This window comes from Clavelina lepadiformis, chromosome 5, assembly GCF_947623445.1.
Source record: "Clavelina lepadiformis chromosome 5, kaClaLepa1.1, whole genome shotgun sequence".
In the NCBI taxonomy this organism is placed as follows: Eukaryota; Metazoa; Chordata; class Ascidiacea; order Aplousobranchia; family Clavelinidae; genus Clavelina; species Clavelina lepadiformis.
Window position 1 is genome coordinate 21,831,132 of NC_135244.1, and position 15,529 is coordinate 21,846,660.

Consider the following 15,529-nt stretch of genomic DNA (forward strand, 5'->3'; position numbering starts at 1 on the left):
TGCTTGACGTCACCGTAACTTGCGGTCATTTGTGCGCATCGAGCAAATTTTTGAATAAAATTAAGTTTGGTTGCTGGCACAGTCACTACTAACTTACGGTTTGCCATTTCTATTAGTTCTAATAAAATTAAGGAAGGTTTTTCTTCTGCTAAACTCTTGACGATATTGATGACGTCACAAGCTAGCATTTCTGAATCATCTGCTTTCATATTAATTGACTTCGTTGTAAACAGAAGCTCTTTACAACTTTCCAATGCGTTGTCAAATTTTCCTTCAGTAATTAAAGATTTAACAGATTGCAAAAGGTTCGTAACTGACTGGAAATTGCAGGTGGAACCATGGTCGGAATATTTTAGAAAATATTTTTCATTGTTGGTTTCACGTTCAGCAACATTGGACGTTTTCTCTATAGAAAAAATACGAAAAAAGCTATTTTATGACGAAACGCATTTGATTAAAATTTTCGTAGTTTGACGTGAAACTTTTTAAGTCATTAATTTTAGTCAATTTATTATTACCCAAATTCTCCAGCAAGTTTTCAATGACCGTAAATAAACTTTCGTTTAAGAAATATCCATGTCAAATATGTGAATAGAAGTCAAACCTGATATTTTGTTCTCAATGACAACAGCAATCATCACGTCGTTAGCGAGTCTTGCGATGGGCATTTCATCTGGCCGGTCGGCATCAAGTGTTGACTGTAAATCTTCATGAAAACCGTTTGCAATTTTAGTCACATGCAAGAATTATGCAATCGATGTTGATAAGCTAACATCACTGAATTACTGACTTTTCAAAAAATCGGATATAAAATTTTTACCTGCAATGACTTCCGAAATCGTTTTGCAGTTTTTCTCATCCAGCTTATCATCCCGGATGCGTATTTGTCTGCAGATCTCAGCTACACATCCTTGCATCTCTCCTTCATCAATGGTTTGTAGAAAGGTAAAAAGCTCACTCTTTATATTGGTCATAGATGGACGATTTTTTGGGTTGAAATCCAGACATTTGCAAAGTACAGTTTCCAACCTGGTGATAATTTTCACCCCTACGTCATCGCCTTTCGATTGAAGATGTTGTTTCAAGTTGTTTATCATTTCCTGTTTTTGTGTAGAATGAAATACTGAAGGATAAACCCTGCAGATGGCAACCAGTAGGATCAGGCCATAGCTGTACACATCCATGGCGGTTGTCAAACGGTTACAATCAGGCGCCAATCTTTCAGGAGCAGCAAAGTAGTAAGTAAGTTGATTTCCCTCTCCAGGGTTGTCAGGTCCAGCTCCCAACGATCCAGTGTAGCGAGCTAGAGCGGCTCCTCCAAAATCAGCAACTTTGCAACGAAGATCAGCAGTCATGAGGATGTTGGCTGGTTTCAAATCACCGTGAGCGATTCTACGATCTTTCAGGATTGTGTGAAGATGAGATAGAGCATCGGAAACGTCATAGCCAATCCGTAAGAGAAGAGGAGGTGAAATCCGGTCAAGAACAGGATGAAAGATCAAGTCTTGAAGTGATCCTCCTGGCATGTGCTCCATGACTATTCCGAAGAAACATCCTTCCCACTCAAGCAGTCCCTCGATGCGCACCACGTGCTCGTTCTTAACTAAACGCAACATCTGGAGCTCTTTGATTAAGCTGCAGAAGAAATAAATAGTTAACTTCGAGCATCTTCAATGGTATTTGATTTATAGTGAATGTAATCCAAATTTGCAACATTCATTTTTGTCATTTCTTTGATTTTTTCGCATTCTCATCAATGCTTTTTAAGTTATGATAAATTCAACTATACCTAAGTTTTGATGTAGCTGCTATTTTGTCTGATTTTGTAGGCAATTAACATTTGATTGCTAATCTTCCAAGCCGAGGATGGAAACCGAGAAGAACTATTCCATAACCTCCTCTTCCAAGAGTGTTATCTCTTTCATTGCAGATGATTTCATTAGCGTTGAAAAGAGCAACTGGATCAACTTGTTCAGAAGATGTGGATTTCTGCAAATGTATGTTGTGTTTAATAACTATTAATTTACTTTGCAACGTCATCAGTTCCTCATCAAAAGTGTTCCTACAATGGAGATCATTAAACAGTTTCATTACATCACAATGTAGTCCTTGAATGTTGTAAGGTTAACAGTTCTTTGTAATATGAGTTCTTACGTAAAATTTTACGGTGCTGTCAAAAACTCAAAAAGTATGAAGTCAGCAAAGGTAAGCAATTATATTCTGGTATAGGCACCGTTAGTTAACCCTATCCTAACCAGGCTTGCGAGTTTACTAAAAAACTAGGTGTGGCCGACCCCGCACACACATTTTCAATCGTTAATTACTAGAAAACTATACGTCGTAAACTGATCGGATTTTGACAGGTTAGTAGAAAAATCATCTGGCTTCCTGTATACATCATAATTGTAAAACTAAAGAAAGTGAATTTTGTGTAAATTAAGTATTTCTAAAAGTGACACATTTCTAGAAATTCTTCTTGTTACGCCGCGTCCCCGCTGTGCGGAAAACCAGCTGACCGCGAGAAGAGAAGGAAAGAGAGTAGTTAGTCGAGTTATTGGTGCGTAAATGAGTAATACGCTTCAATGCGGAGAGCAGAGCAAAGCAGAGAAAAATTATGAAAATATCGCAATAACTTCAAAATTACAAAATCCAACTTTATCAAACAAACATTGACAGATAGCTGAACATTTTTTAGGAAAAGTCACCAAATTTCAAGTTTCTACAGCAATCAATGCAACTGTACGCCACGTTTTGCTATGACAGTGTGCGGGAGAAGCCAAGCCTAGTTAGAATAGGGTTAAGAAAATATTTGTCACCAACAACTAACAGCAGGGATGGAAGAAATCTCAAATCATTGGTTTGTCAAAGATTACAAGACCTGTAAGATTTAGCTTTTTTTGGTATTTGAAATATATTTGTAATGAAGCTTCACAACAGCTAAAACATATTTTCGATCTACATTGATATTTAAGGCTGTGTTGTGGCAAATATTTAGCTATGTTCAACACTTTTTCATTTCACGATGGTCCTTACAGTTATATAGCTTATATAGTTATAGTTCTAACACACTTAGTAATGTGTTTGTATCCTCATCGTTATTTTCTAAGCTTAATCGCCCACACAGCGCATTACGAATTCTCATGTACACGTCTATATTTTAGGGAATAGATATTTCGTTGTGTCCAAAATGCCCCTTTAGATAAAACCGTCTAATGGCCCAAATGGGATGAAGTGTCCCGGACAGGCATTCGCTCTAAAATCAACCACCTAAGCGTTGTAGGCAAGCAATCACTCTTACGGTTAACGTGTTCACTGCCGTACTTGTATATGCTTATTGCTCACTACCATTTTGTATGTGTGTATGTGCAGTTGTAATGTGCACTCGGTGGTAAACTCATGGTCAGCCAAAGATTTTAGTAGAGTTCTTATGGAAATAACCCCTTTATTTTTTACTGCTTACACCACACGTCCACACATGCACTTTGTTTGTTCATTATCAAACATAGAACAATTATCATAGAACAGCTGTGCATTATTTCATGCCATTTTTCAGAAGTATGTTTTAAAATACAGTACAGTATCAAGGTTCATTTCAATAACTTGCTTGTTTTGTATGATTAATATGTCCCAAATGTTTAAGCTGAAATAAAATGGCCACATTTCTTCTACAAAAAAAACTTTATGCAGTATCTATACTGTGTAGCCAATAATGCACAGCCAATAGGCTGCTTTTGAGTAGATCAAGTATTTACGGGTGCATTACAATTTACTACAATCACACGAACAATAAGATACTTTGTAGTGTCTTATGGAGTGTCGGGGTTAATTGTTTTAGGTTGGCTTAAAATATCAGACACGTCACATCACAGGATCTTACATGAGCAGGAAAGCAAACGATTTAATAAGCACAGATTCCACCGATCCAAATCATGGTTAAAGTAACAGTCTTCGGCTTCTGTAGATATACTAAGCATGTCGAAAGTGTTTAACTTGTTATTATTGGTTTATCCTGTTATCAGGTCGCCTGCACCAGGCCTATTTAGAATCTCACAAATCTGTCTTAAACAGGAGCATTACAGCGCATTGTCCTAGTCAAACAAAAGTTTCGCATCTAGACTTTAAGGTTGTTGACCTAAGGTAAACTCTTATTTTCAGGAAAAAAAAACAGAATTAAATCTAAAAGGGCAAACAATGTGATGATCTTACAGAGTTTTCTCAAAGTTTTACTGCTTTGTTTGTTATCGCCCATTTAAATTTAATTTTGTTTGTTCGCCTGACTTTTTGTAAAGTCGAGTAAACATGTTCCTAGCAGTCGTATTGTAAGGTTCGTAACCAAAATGTAAAAGAAAGTTTACTAAATCTTCTGGCTTTGAAATGTACGTTTATCTTATGTCTCAGAATAACATTTGAACAAGTTCAACTCGGCGATGGTTCTTCTAATAAATGTAATATCATCCTCCATTACCGTGAGCAGCGCAACAAGAATCGAGTTTAAGAGACGCTTCAAAAAGCGTTCAAGCCGCTCAAAAACATGAGTGTGTCGGAATGCATTTCTTCAATAAATGGTTTATTTGATATTTTCTGTGTTCTGTCCGGAAATGTTTAAGCCATTGGAACTTTATGTGCAATACTTTTTGCCTACGGAAAATCAAGCGCTTTATCACCAATTACATTCGCTTAAATCAAAAACACAAGCTCGTCCAACTAAATGTCACATCCTTTAATTGCAGGTTTGGATAAAACTAATAGCACTTTAAGCATTTAAACTCGAATAAAATTTCACCCGCGAATTTAAATTTGTCGCCCGGTGCATAAGGTTTAGTCGGACCATGCTGACGTAATAGTAACGTCACATAAAAAAGCGTTGAAAACACGAAAGGCCACTTGTCAATGGATTTGAACGCTATTCACAAAAACATGAATTGATTCAAGTCACATAATTGAACTATTCTTACCTCTGCCATCTTGATCAAAGTTTAGCAACAAATTCCTTTTTAAAAAACTAACTTCTAAATCAAGGACACAGCTCGTCTTGAACCAACCAGATTTTTCTATTAACTTTTTGAACGCTCTAGTCAACAAAAACTTACCACGGTAGCAATCTCCGCTCAAGCTGGGATGCTTTTGTTACAAAATTTGTTCTTTATTTACATTTGTCCTTCAGCAGGAAGAAATGTTTTGCCAAGCCGTCTTGTGACAACTGCGCAATGTAAACAACGCTTTGTTCAAAGTACAACACAATTTAGTTAAATATTAAATAACCAAAGATTTTAAGGGTTGTTCATTTCATTTATTACATGTTAAATATTTCTAATTATTAGGCTTAGTAAATTACCAAACTTAGTAAATTTATTTACTAATTTTTTTTACATTAGCTTCCTATAATAAGATAATGTGACAACGACCACGAATTTGAGACTACTTAGCCTAATAGCCAATCCCTAACTATCAAAAACACTACAAAGAGACGTACAAAGCCTGTTGGTATCTTATTCTTGTGATGACGTCAACTATATTTTTAGTTGAAAGGAGCTAGATGCTGACGTCATTGAAATCACTGATATTTTAACCGAAGCTAAATTTTTCTCAGTTTTCTATTAGTTTTGAGACTTTGCCTAAGCACGTTCCGTCTCCCAGCACCAGGCTTAATAAAGTTGCTCACAGAGCATTTGGCTTTGCATTGGAAGCAAGATCTGACACAATCGATTTAGCAACTCCGTCCTGTCACTCACTACAGTTCGCGAACAATCTCATAGCATCAGCGTCAGCAGCTTATTATGAAAACCAGAAAATCGCGATTAAAAACAAAGCATCGCTCTGGAAGCGCAAGGCGATGTGCTATGGAAACCATGGCAACAGATAACATGAATGAAAACTAAACATGGAATCAACCACTTTAATGAAGTCAGATGCTTGGAGATCGGTAAGTTGTGGCAAGCTCTTATTCGTCAGCATAAAATGCTTTCTGAATTGCTCTTTATCAGCATCAAGTGACCATCAACAGTGTCATATTCTGCAATGCAGTTCTGTATAAAATATATCGTTATTATTGTTGAAGCTGCTGTGATATGGTGATCTTTATCGACGGATGAAAAGGAGAGTCTTTGCACGTTTTAAACCCGACGATGATTTAAGCTATAACCTTTTTGCAAGTAGGGATTGTCACTCATAATAATTTATTTGGTTCTGTTTATCAGAACAAACTTTTGCGTTTCCTCTCTAACGAACAGCCAAAATTCCTTGACAAAGGCAGATTTTAAGCATTCTAATTTGCGATTTTGGCACAATTTGAATCAAACAGCTATTGTCAGTTGTACATCAGCAATAGAGGCTTAACAATTTTATATTTGACCATTTTTATGTCGCCACTAGTTGGGGCAAAAACGCCATAGAAGCAAAAGTCGTCAGCGAATGGCATAGAATCAATTTTGCAGCTTGTTGTGAAAACCAGGAAATCGTGATTAAAAACACAGTGAATTTTTAATCTGATCTGCACTTGGTCAACACCAAGTGGTCAACTGTGTCATATTGTGCAGTGCAGTTCTGTATTCAACGCAACGTGATTATCCATAAAGCTGCTGTGGTATATGGTCATGAAGACATTTATTTTGTCTTGACGACAGTGGCGTTTCAATCTATTTTGTTATTGCTTGGATCACTTTTTGTTACAATTATACAGCACAGTAGTCGATGGTTAATGCGGCAGCACTTTTGCAGCACTTTTTGATTGATCGACCAACACGCATAAGAAAATAAAACTGTATAGAACCCTTACCTTAAGAATTGAATGACTAGATAAACGGTGCCATAAAGCAAAGCAATCAACGCCAATTAACTAGGGAATGTAACGAATTCAGTAAAACAAAGAAATTAAAGGGAATTGTCCAATGTTATGGTGTTGACATGGTGTCAACTGTCAACCGACACATTTCTGACCTCTTTTTGAATTCCAATTTTTGCCGATTCCTCTTTCAATCACAAACCTAGTATTACCAATACCTACAGTATTGTTCGTTATTATAATACAATCTCAATTTTTATTTCATTCAGTTAAAACTTTGTTATTATGACATCTTATATTGTGATTGTGCGATTGTGTAAACAATTGATTGTGATTTAATACAAAGGATCTTTATTTATAAGGCTTCTATGTCGTAATTTAACTTCGGTTTAATATAAAAACTTTGTCACATCGTATCTTTTAGCGGGAAACTTGCTTTTAACATGAACAAGGCGCCAAATATTTTGATTGTAGGGAATTTAAATTTAGAGATTAGTTTAAAGAACAAAACTTTGACTTGAAATCTTTTACTTGGCAGTTGTCGTAATTATGTACCTGTAATTATACTATAATTTAAGCAAGTATATGTTTCAAGCAAGCTTGCGTGTGTGAGGAAAATAACAAAAACAACAAGTATGTCTGAGGTGAGTACAATCGTCATATTTGATTCAGTTTTCCCAAACAAGTACAAAATTAACAGCTATTATGGAATGTTCCAATTGTTGCTATCAGTACATTTATACCTTGCAGTTGCGATTTGCACTTTTAAGCATAACGATTGTGATTCAAACAATAACTACAATAGGTCAATGGCTATAAATGGTGCTGCGCTATTGCTACAAGCAAATAGGCTATGCAAAATTTCTGCCAAGGTTTCTTTGTAATAAATAATTGACAACTCGCTGCTATGTGGGATATTGCAAGCAATTGGCACTTATAAAAGCTACAGGAAAACAGAATAACTGAACCGTTTCTTACTGTTGTGTTGAGGATCATCGCTAGAGAATTTCGGCAGCTATTCCAAAATATCACCCCCAAAGTTCATGCTAGAACTAAACTTAGCTGTAAAATCTGGTCAATTTAACAAGTGTAGCCAGACAAATATTTATTTACTTAAATCATTTTTCATTCACTTAATTGCTGTATAACAGTTGACTTGTTCATAATAGGCCTCTTTGTATAGTTTTAGCATTTACCATACCACTCATATGTACAACGTTACGTCAACTATGTTTGTATTTACATGTAATCACTTTCGTTGTAATTTTCTATAAGAACACAACAAAAGAAGAACTTGTAGTTACGACACTTGTTGTTTCTTTCATTTTGACACCTTAGACCAGTGCTTCTCAAACCGGGCCACTTGGCTCACTAAAGGGGGAATTTTTAATTCCAGGGAGGAAATTTTGTCTAGAGAGGAATTGGGGAGGAAAAACTGTAGATGAAAAACACTTTAATTTTTTAATTTCATTTGTAACAGAAAAATCCTCTCGAAGAGGTTGTTTAGATGTCTACAATAGTGCGCAAGAACAAGCTCTTTAACTGCAGTGACTGACGTTATAAACGTGTCTGTTTGGTTCATGATGGCTATTTTTTTCTCTTTATTGTTAGTAAGTTACTTATAGAACTAGCTAGTAAGCTAGTGATGAAAAAAAGAGGAACACACGATATTTGTGGAGACCTTCGAGCAAAACTCACACGCTTTTCTCCTCGATTTTCTTTATTAACTTCTAAACATGAGGCTCACGGTTCTCACTAACAATGAACAACGATTTGTTTGTAAATTTGTTTGGTTATTTTCTAAGAGCGTTCTTTTGCAATTTTGAATTTTATTCCTGAGATAAATCTTCAAAAGACATCATCCAGGGACAATATTCAGGTAGTGTAAAATTTTGACAATTATTTTTGGGGGGGAGGAATTGACGGTGTTTTGGTTGGTAAGGGAGGAATCGGAAAAAAACTTTGAGAACCACTGCCACTGAGACGATTCAGATCTATTTTGCCGGGAATTTAAGAATTTTTGCTTTTTCTTCTTAAGCTTATATGTCGAACTTTTATAATTTTAGGAATTTGTTTCGGCATTTAACCAAAATGAATTGGTTACACACAGTAGGATAAAAACTTGCGCATATGCGTACGGCACAAAACCCATTTTCTGTAGTTGAACAGCATATTCAACAATTTTTGCTATTTTAATATTTTCTCATAGTCTTGGATTGATTATGATAGCATCCGACTTTGACAAATTGACCTAAAATATACTTTCCTTCTCCAAGAGACTTCTTTTGCTTGTCGTCATTTTCCTGCACTTTTACGGATGTTCAGAGCACATTGAATATGAATGTGGCACGCCATAAAACTATGTTTGTGTGAGGCTATGGCTTTAAATTTGTGTTAAATGTAATTGCATAACTTTACGCATATTTATAAGCGAAAGCATAACTCGATCAATCGTGTGCTACCGCAAATCATGTTTAGAACATGATTCGGGAAATAGCGTCATTTGTTATATCCTGCAATCAATATCCTCAATCCTGCATGTTCACACCAAAATCTATGAAAGCGTTCATTTGGGCAAAACATGACACTGCAAATATGATCCTATCAGTTAATAGCATATTGCATACGCTTTACTGAATATCGTTGTTTGAAAGGTTGATTGAATTTTTCACCTCGCAGTATATTTTTTAAAATGTTTAGTGCTTCCTTAGAATTAAATTGATGCAATGATTATGTTATAGGCGTCGTCATCTGCTGAAGCTGAAAACCCGATAGCTCTTTTCAATGCAGATGAAATCTTCTGCAACTCAAGCCATTATATCCTCGGAAGAGGAGTTCATGGACTGGTTTTTCTGGGTTTTCATCCTCGATCTGGAAACAGATTAGCCATCAAATGTCTATTGCCTGAAAAGACTGGAAGAGCTACTGATGTTGCTCGATCTAGGTCGGTTGAACACAGGCAATGTATACAATATGCCGAATTAGTCACCGATGTGAAAGCCAAGGTATAACACGTGTAGTATTGCAAAATAAGCTTTCAATTTTTTAAAAACCTGGTTGAAGCCGAAATTTCGTTTTTCAACTTTTAAAAACCAGGCTCAAAGTCCATTAAGAAAAACGTTTGTTGTGTTTTTTTGATTTAGTATATATACTTAGACGTTTGATGGTGCGTTTTCAATACGAGTACAGTATACAGTTGACCTCGCATATGATGCATAATTGGTATAATCACTTAATATCGGACGAGTATTCTGATTCGGATGATTTCCTTTTTTTTAATGCATTCAACTTTCCTGGGAACGGATCCGATTTCAAATATAACAGAATAACTTTTACGTTACCTTTTAGACATAATGTAAAATGCCTAATGTATTACAGGTCCATTAATTTTGCAGATAAATTGATTGTTGACAATTGATAGTACGAAGTGTATGTGATGTCATAAATGAAATTGAAGCTTGCTTTTTTTTCATTCATTTTTCACTTTTTGAAAGGATGTCTCTTTTTTAATTCTTAATACTTAACTGGTCTATACCATCAAATCTATCGATCATTAAAGGCTTATGATTAATATTTATTAATATTGTGTAGCATTCACCTTAATATGTTTTTAACACATTGGGCAAAACACGCTTAAAACCAGTGTTTTTATAATTAAGCTCGTTGAAAACCTGTTTTAAAAACTTCGATTATCAGTAACCCTAATTACGTGCACTGGTGAAAGCCTTTATTTTGTATTCCTGCAGCTTAATCAAAGAGCTCCAGGTCTTTAATTTAGTTAAGAACAAGCACGTGGTGCACATTCAAGGATTGCTTGAGTGGAAAGGATGCCCCTTCGGGTTAGTCATGGAGCACATGCCAGGAGGATCACTTCAAGACTTGATATTTCATCCTGCTCTTGGCCGGATTCCACCTCCTCTTCTCTTACGGATTGGCTATGACGTTTCGGATGCTCTATCTCATCTGCACACAATCCTGAAAGATCGTAGAATCGCTCACGGTGATTTGAAACCAGCCAACATCCTCATGACTGCGGATCTTCGTTGCAAAGTTGCTGATTTTGGAGGAGCCGCTCTAGCTCGCTACACTGGATCGTTGAGAGCTGGACCTGACAAACCTGGAGAGGGCAATCAACTTACTCATTATTTTGCTGCTCCTGAAAGATTGGTGCCTGGTTGTAACCGTTTGACAACCGCCATGGATGTGTACAGCTACGGCGTGATCCTACTGGTTGCCATCTGCAGGGTTTATCCTTCAGTATTTCATTCTACACAAAAACAGGAAATGATAAACAACTTCAAACAACATCTTCAATCGAAAGGCGATGACGTAGGGGTGGAGATTATCACCATGTTGGAAACTGTACTTTGCAAATGTCTGGATTTGAACCCAAAAAATCGTCCATCTATGACCAAAGTAAAGAGTGAGCTTTTTACCTTTCTACAAACCATTGATGAAGGAAAGATGCAAGGATGTGTAGCTGAGATCTGCAGACAAATACGCATCCGGGATGATAAGCTGGATGAGAAAAACTGCAAACCAATTTCGGAAGTCATTGCAGGTAAAACATTACTTCATCTACTTTGTGATTTATAGTAATCCAGCAATGTTAGGTGACTCCATCCACCATATTAGCAATGCAATGATGAAACTGCAAACGATTTTCATAAAGGTTTAGAAGCAAATCCGGTTGCTGATCAGATTGACAAAATACCCAGCGCAAGACTCAATAACGACGTTAAGCATGCTGTGGCCGTTAAGCGCAAAAACTCAGGTTTGTTTTCAATTCACATAATTGATATTGGTATTTCTGAAAATTAAATTTATTTAAGTTAATTGAAAGTTTGCTGGGGAATTTGGGTATTTATAAATTTACTAAAACTAATGACTTAAACAATTCTACGTCAAGTTGTGAAAAATTTAATCAAAGGCGTTTCTGCATAAAATACCTATTTTTTGTAGAGAAAACGTCCAATGTTGCTGAACGAGAATCCAACAATGACAAATGTTTTCTAAAATATTCCGACAATGGTTCCACCTATAATTTTCAGTCAGTTATGAACCTTTTGCAATCTGTGAAATCTTTAATTACTGAACGAAACTTTGACAACGCATTGAAACGTTGTAAAGAGCTTCTGTTTGTAACGAGGTCAATTAATTTGAGAGCCAAGGATTCAGAAATGCTAACCTGTGATGTCATTTATGTCGTCGAGAATTTAGCAGAAGAAAAACCTTCTTTAATTTTATTAGAACTAATAGAAGTGGCAAAACAGAAGTTAATAGTGACTACGCCAGTTGCCCAACTCAAATTTATTTTGAAATTTGCTCGATGTGCTTCAATGATTGCAAGGTACTATGACGTTAGGTATCAAAAAAACATTTCCAGTCGTGTACTTGAGTTTGTCGGCAATCTCACGGAATCCATGTCATCACTTCCATGTGAAGACAAAGAAATGGTTGTAAAAGCTAAAGCATCTTGCTGGAAATGCAAAGCTGAGTGTTATGGATATCTTGACAACAGAGGTCGTGAAATGGAATTATATCTGCAAGTTATTACTTTGATAGACAAAGAACTTGGCGAAAAATGCCAAATGTCCAGGGAATATTCTGCTTCCTGCAATAACTTGGCCAATAACTACGAATTAAAAGATCAACTAGAAATGGCCAAAACTTACATTCTGAAATCATTTGATGCTTTAGCTTACCAAAAAACAGATTTTGAAACTGAGGAATCGAAAGTTAAGGCAATCAACATCACGATCAGAAGTAAGTGTATAAAATATTACTCGAATGCACAATGTAATATCATAAAATTACATTGTCAAGATATAAAAATGTTAAACTAGAGACATACACATATTTTATTATTGCAGAAGATAGCATGCTATTTGATAACACAACCTATGTGTTTCTGTCGATGTAAGCTACAATTAACTTCATGTCATATGTTTTCTGTTCATTGGTTATAACTAGGGCGATTATTTTTTGACTTGTCAAAAAAAGTCACAAATTTGTCAAATTTACAGCGTTAGGTCAAAAATTATCAAAATTGTTTAAAAAGTCAATTTGTTACCAAGTCAAAATTGTTTAAAAACTGCATTGTCGTGGTGTCGTAGAGGGTGCACTGTAGGTCAACTTGTCATTTTACATTGTACACCTGGTAGCCTACTTTATACTGTTGTAAATGGCCCATTGTCTACTTATTGTGAATCAGCTCTTGCTTTGGTTTTGCTTTAGATACATCAAGTATCTTTAGTTTAGAGTGTTTAGACAAATGTATTGAACAGTTTTTGTTGTGTTTATTTACAGTTTTTTTTGGCAGTGATTTGTAATTAGCTCATTTCCCTTTTCAGAATAAGCTAGGTCTGTGTTCATATTTTTGCCCTTCTTTACTACAATAAATTTTAACTTTTCGTACAATAATGCGTAATTTAAATACTTGAGTTCTTCATACGTCAAAATTTGTCAAAAAAAGTTTTTTAATGTCAAATTTTGTTAAAATTTTCAATATTTAGGTCAAAAACTTTCGTTTTAGGTCAAAAAATAATCGCCCTATTTATAACAGATTTTTATGTGGTCACTGGTCGATGCCAATTTAGCAAATGTCCTTTATTTGTGTGTCTTTACTCACAAAGCGCTTTTGTTGATAATTATAATTAATTCACTCAATTATTTTCTGTTATATTTGGGATCAATTTGAGTGCAATCAAGAACTTATCAGAGTTCTACTTGCTCGCGGCTATATGTCTGATTGCAAATACTTATCACCGCGTTCACTTATTTGTATAGATGTCTGTAACTTATATGAAAAAAATCCTTCTATGATGTGGAGCAAAGCAAGAGAGATCTACAAATATCTTCTTACACAACAACATCCATCAAAATTTCGTCAACTGGAGACCAGACTACTCTCACTGCGTCTTGCACTTCTTCTGAATGTGTGGGGCGATGCAAGAATTCACTACAGTGACGTGATTAAGATGTTAAACAAACCCTCGTTGACCCCAGGGATGCGTCTACCAGTTTGTTTTGACATAAGAAGTGTCGCAATGTCATATATTCATCACAACCAGGATCATCTTGCTATACCATTATTACAATACGGACTAAGCATGTGCAAGCTTATTTCCAATCCGTTCAAAAAACTTGCACAACTTTTACATTTCTCAGATTGCATAGTGAATCGAGTGAATGAACCCACGTTTAAATCTGCCCAACAAATTGCCATTATTAAGTCATCGTTTATTCCTCTATGCAAGGAGACGATCTACTTGACCAAGGAATGCAGAGGAGTAGACGACTTTCATAAACAGATTTATTTAAGTCTCCAGCTAAAGCAGCTAAGTCATTGCTATCTCCAGGCAGACAATTTCCCTCAATCCCTGGCAAAAGCAAATGAAGCTCTTCGAATTTTACCGGAAGATCCAAGCAAATTTATAGCTCAACGAGATGGCATTGTGGGTGAGTTGAATATGATCATCGGTGTCTGTACTTACAACCTTGGCCACTGTGATCTTGGAAAATCCACTCTTGAAAAAGCGATGGAAGTTTTGAAAGATACCAACAAAGCTAAGTATAACACTGCTCTTGAATACTTAACTTACTGGGAAAAGAGAAGAAAGTAATTGAATGTTAACTAAACTCAAATATTGCATAAAAACTGCAAGATCGAACTGTTTCCAACTTTTACTTGTTCTCACATCCAAACTTGTATTGTTTGGATGAGATTTATCGCTTTAATTATTGTACCAAAGCCGCCTACGCATTAAGATTTCAAAATGCTGGCTTTGATGAAATTAAATTGTAAAAATCCATATGACTAAACAATAACAATAAACAACAGATGAAATTATATTTGACTTTATTGCTCTTTAATGTCATGATTTATTCATTTTACAGAGATTAATTTTCGCATTTGTATGATCGCATGAAAGTTTATTTTTTTGCTTAATTATGTAATCCCTAAAGATTCTCAAACAATTGTGTGCATCTTGTTTAACGCTTTGAAATCGCTGTTAAAGTAAAACCTATTTATGATTAATTCTGTTAGTCACTGTTTTTAAGACGCGATGTATTTAATTTGTTATTTTTATAAGCTATTTATTAATCAGAACCGCACTATTAATTCGATTATTTGAAAGCAATCTCTGCATGCCAAACTGTTTTACTCTTAATCTTGTATACACTTACAACGCTTGTTGTGCTTTGATTCATGTGTAACTTTTCTTCACGGCATTTCGTTTTGTGAATTATTACTAACCATCCTGTGAATAAACTGTTTACAAAACAATTATTTTTGTAAAAAACATTGCAAAACGCTGATGTTGTAGAATGTGGACGAAATCGAAAGCAGATTGCTTTAAGTTTTCTTAAGACAATGTAGGTATCAGTCACTATTTGGTTTTCTAAAATCTATTGAAAGTTTCTTGCATTGTTGCAAACCGCTTTGGCTGACGTCGCTATAATATCCCTTGACATACCCAAGGAAAACGACTTTTTCGCATCTCTTTGTTCACCTCAAAGTAACTTGACTTGAACCTGATTAGAACCAATGTTCTTTTCCCAAAATTTCCTTTCTTGCCTACTTATGACATTGGGTACGTTAGTTAGATATTAAACAGCCAAAGCTCGTCTCATTTATTAAATTATAAATGTTTCTAATTGTTCACCAAACTTAGTTAGACTAAATTTATTAGGCATTCCAAATGTGGACCCATGCACTAACTATTAAACATTGCTGGTTTTGTT

At 35.5% G+C, this 15,529-nt stretch overlaps 2 protein-coding genes across 2 annotated transcripts; one reads left to right on the forward strand and one right to left on the reverse strand.

Annotated features, from left to right (window-relative positions):
- Positions 1-93: 93 nt before the first annotated feature.
- LOC143459594 (uncharacterized) lies at positions 94-5,085 on the reverse strand. The gene is made up of 6 exons (XM_076956810.1): positions 4,956-5,085; positions 1,790-1,989; positions 821-1,635; positions 605-706; positions 220-406; positions 94-118 (listed from the first exon to the last, which is right to left on the reverse strand). Exons 3-6 carry the CDS (start codon positions 1,614-1,616, stop codon positions 94-96), a joined length of 1,110 nt encoding a protein of 369 aa, XP_076812925.1. The 5' UTR covers positions 1,617-1,635; positions 1,790-1,989; positions 4,956-5,085.
- Positions 5,086-7,321: 2,236 nt separating this feature from the next.
- Positions 7,322-14,406, forward strand: LOC143459595 (uncharacterized). The gene is made up of 6 exons (XM_076956811.1): positions 7,322-7,425; positions 9,523-9,725; positions 10,528-11,342; positions 11,454-11,555; positions 11,744-12,547; positions 13,571-14,406. Exons 1-6 carry the CDS (start codon positions 7,417-7,419, stop codon positions 14,404-14,406), a joined length of 2,769 nt encoding a protein of 922 aa, XP_076812926.1. The 5' UTR covers positions 7,322-7,416.
- The last annotated feature ends 1,123 nt before the right edge of the window (positions 14,407-15,529 follow it).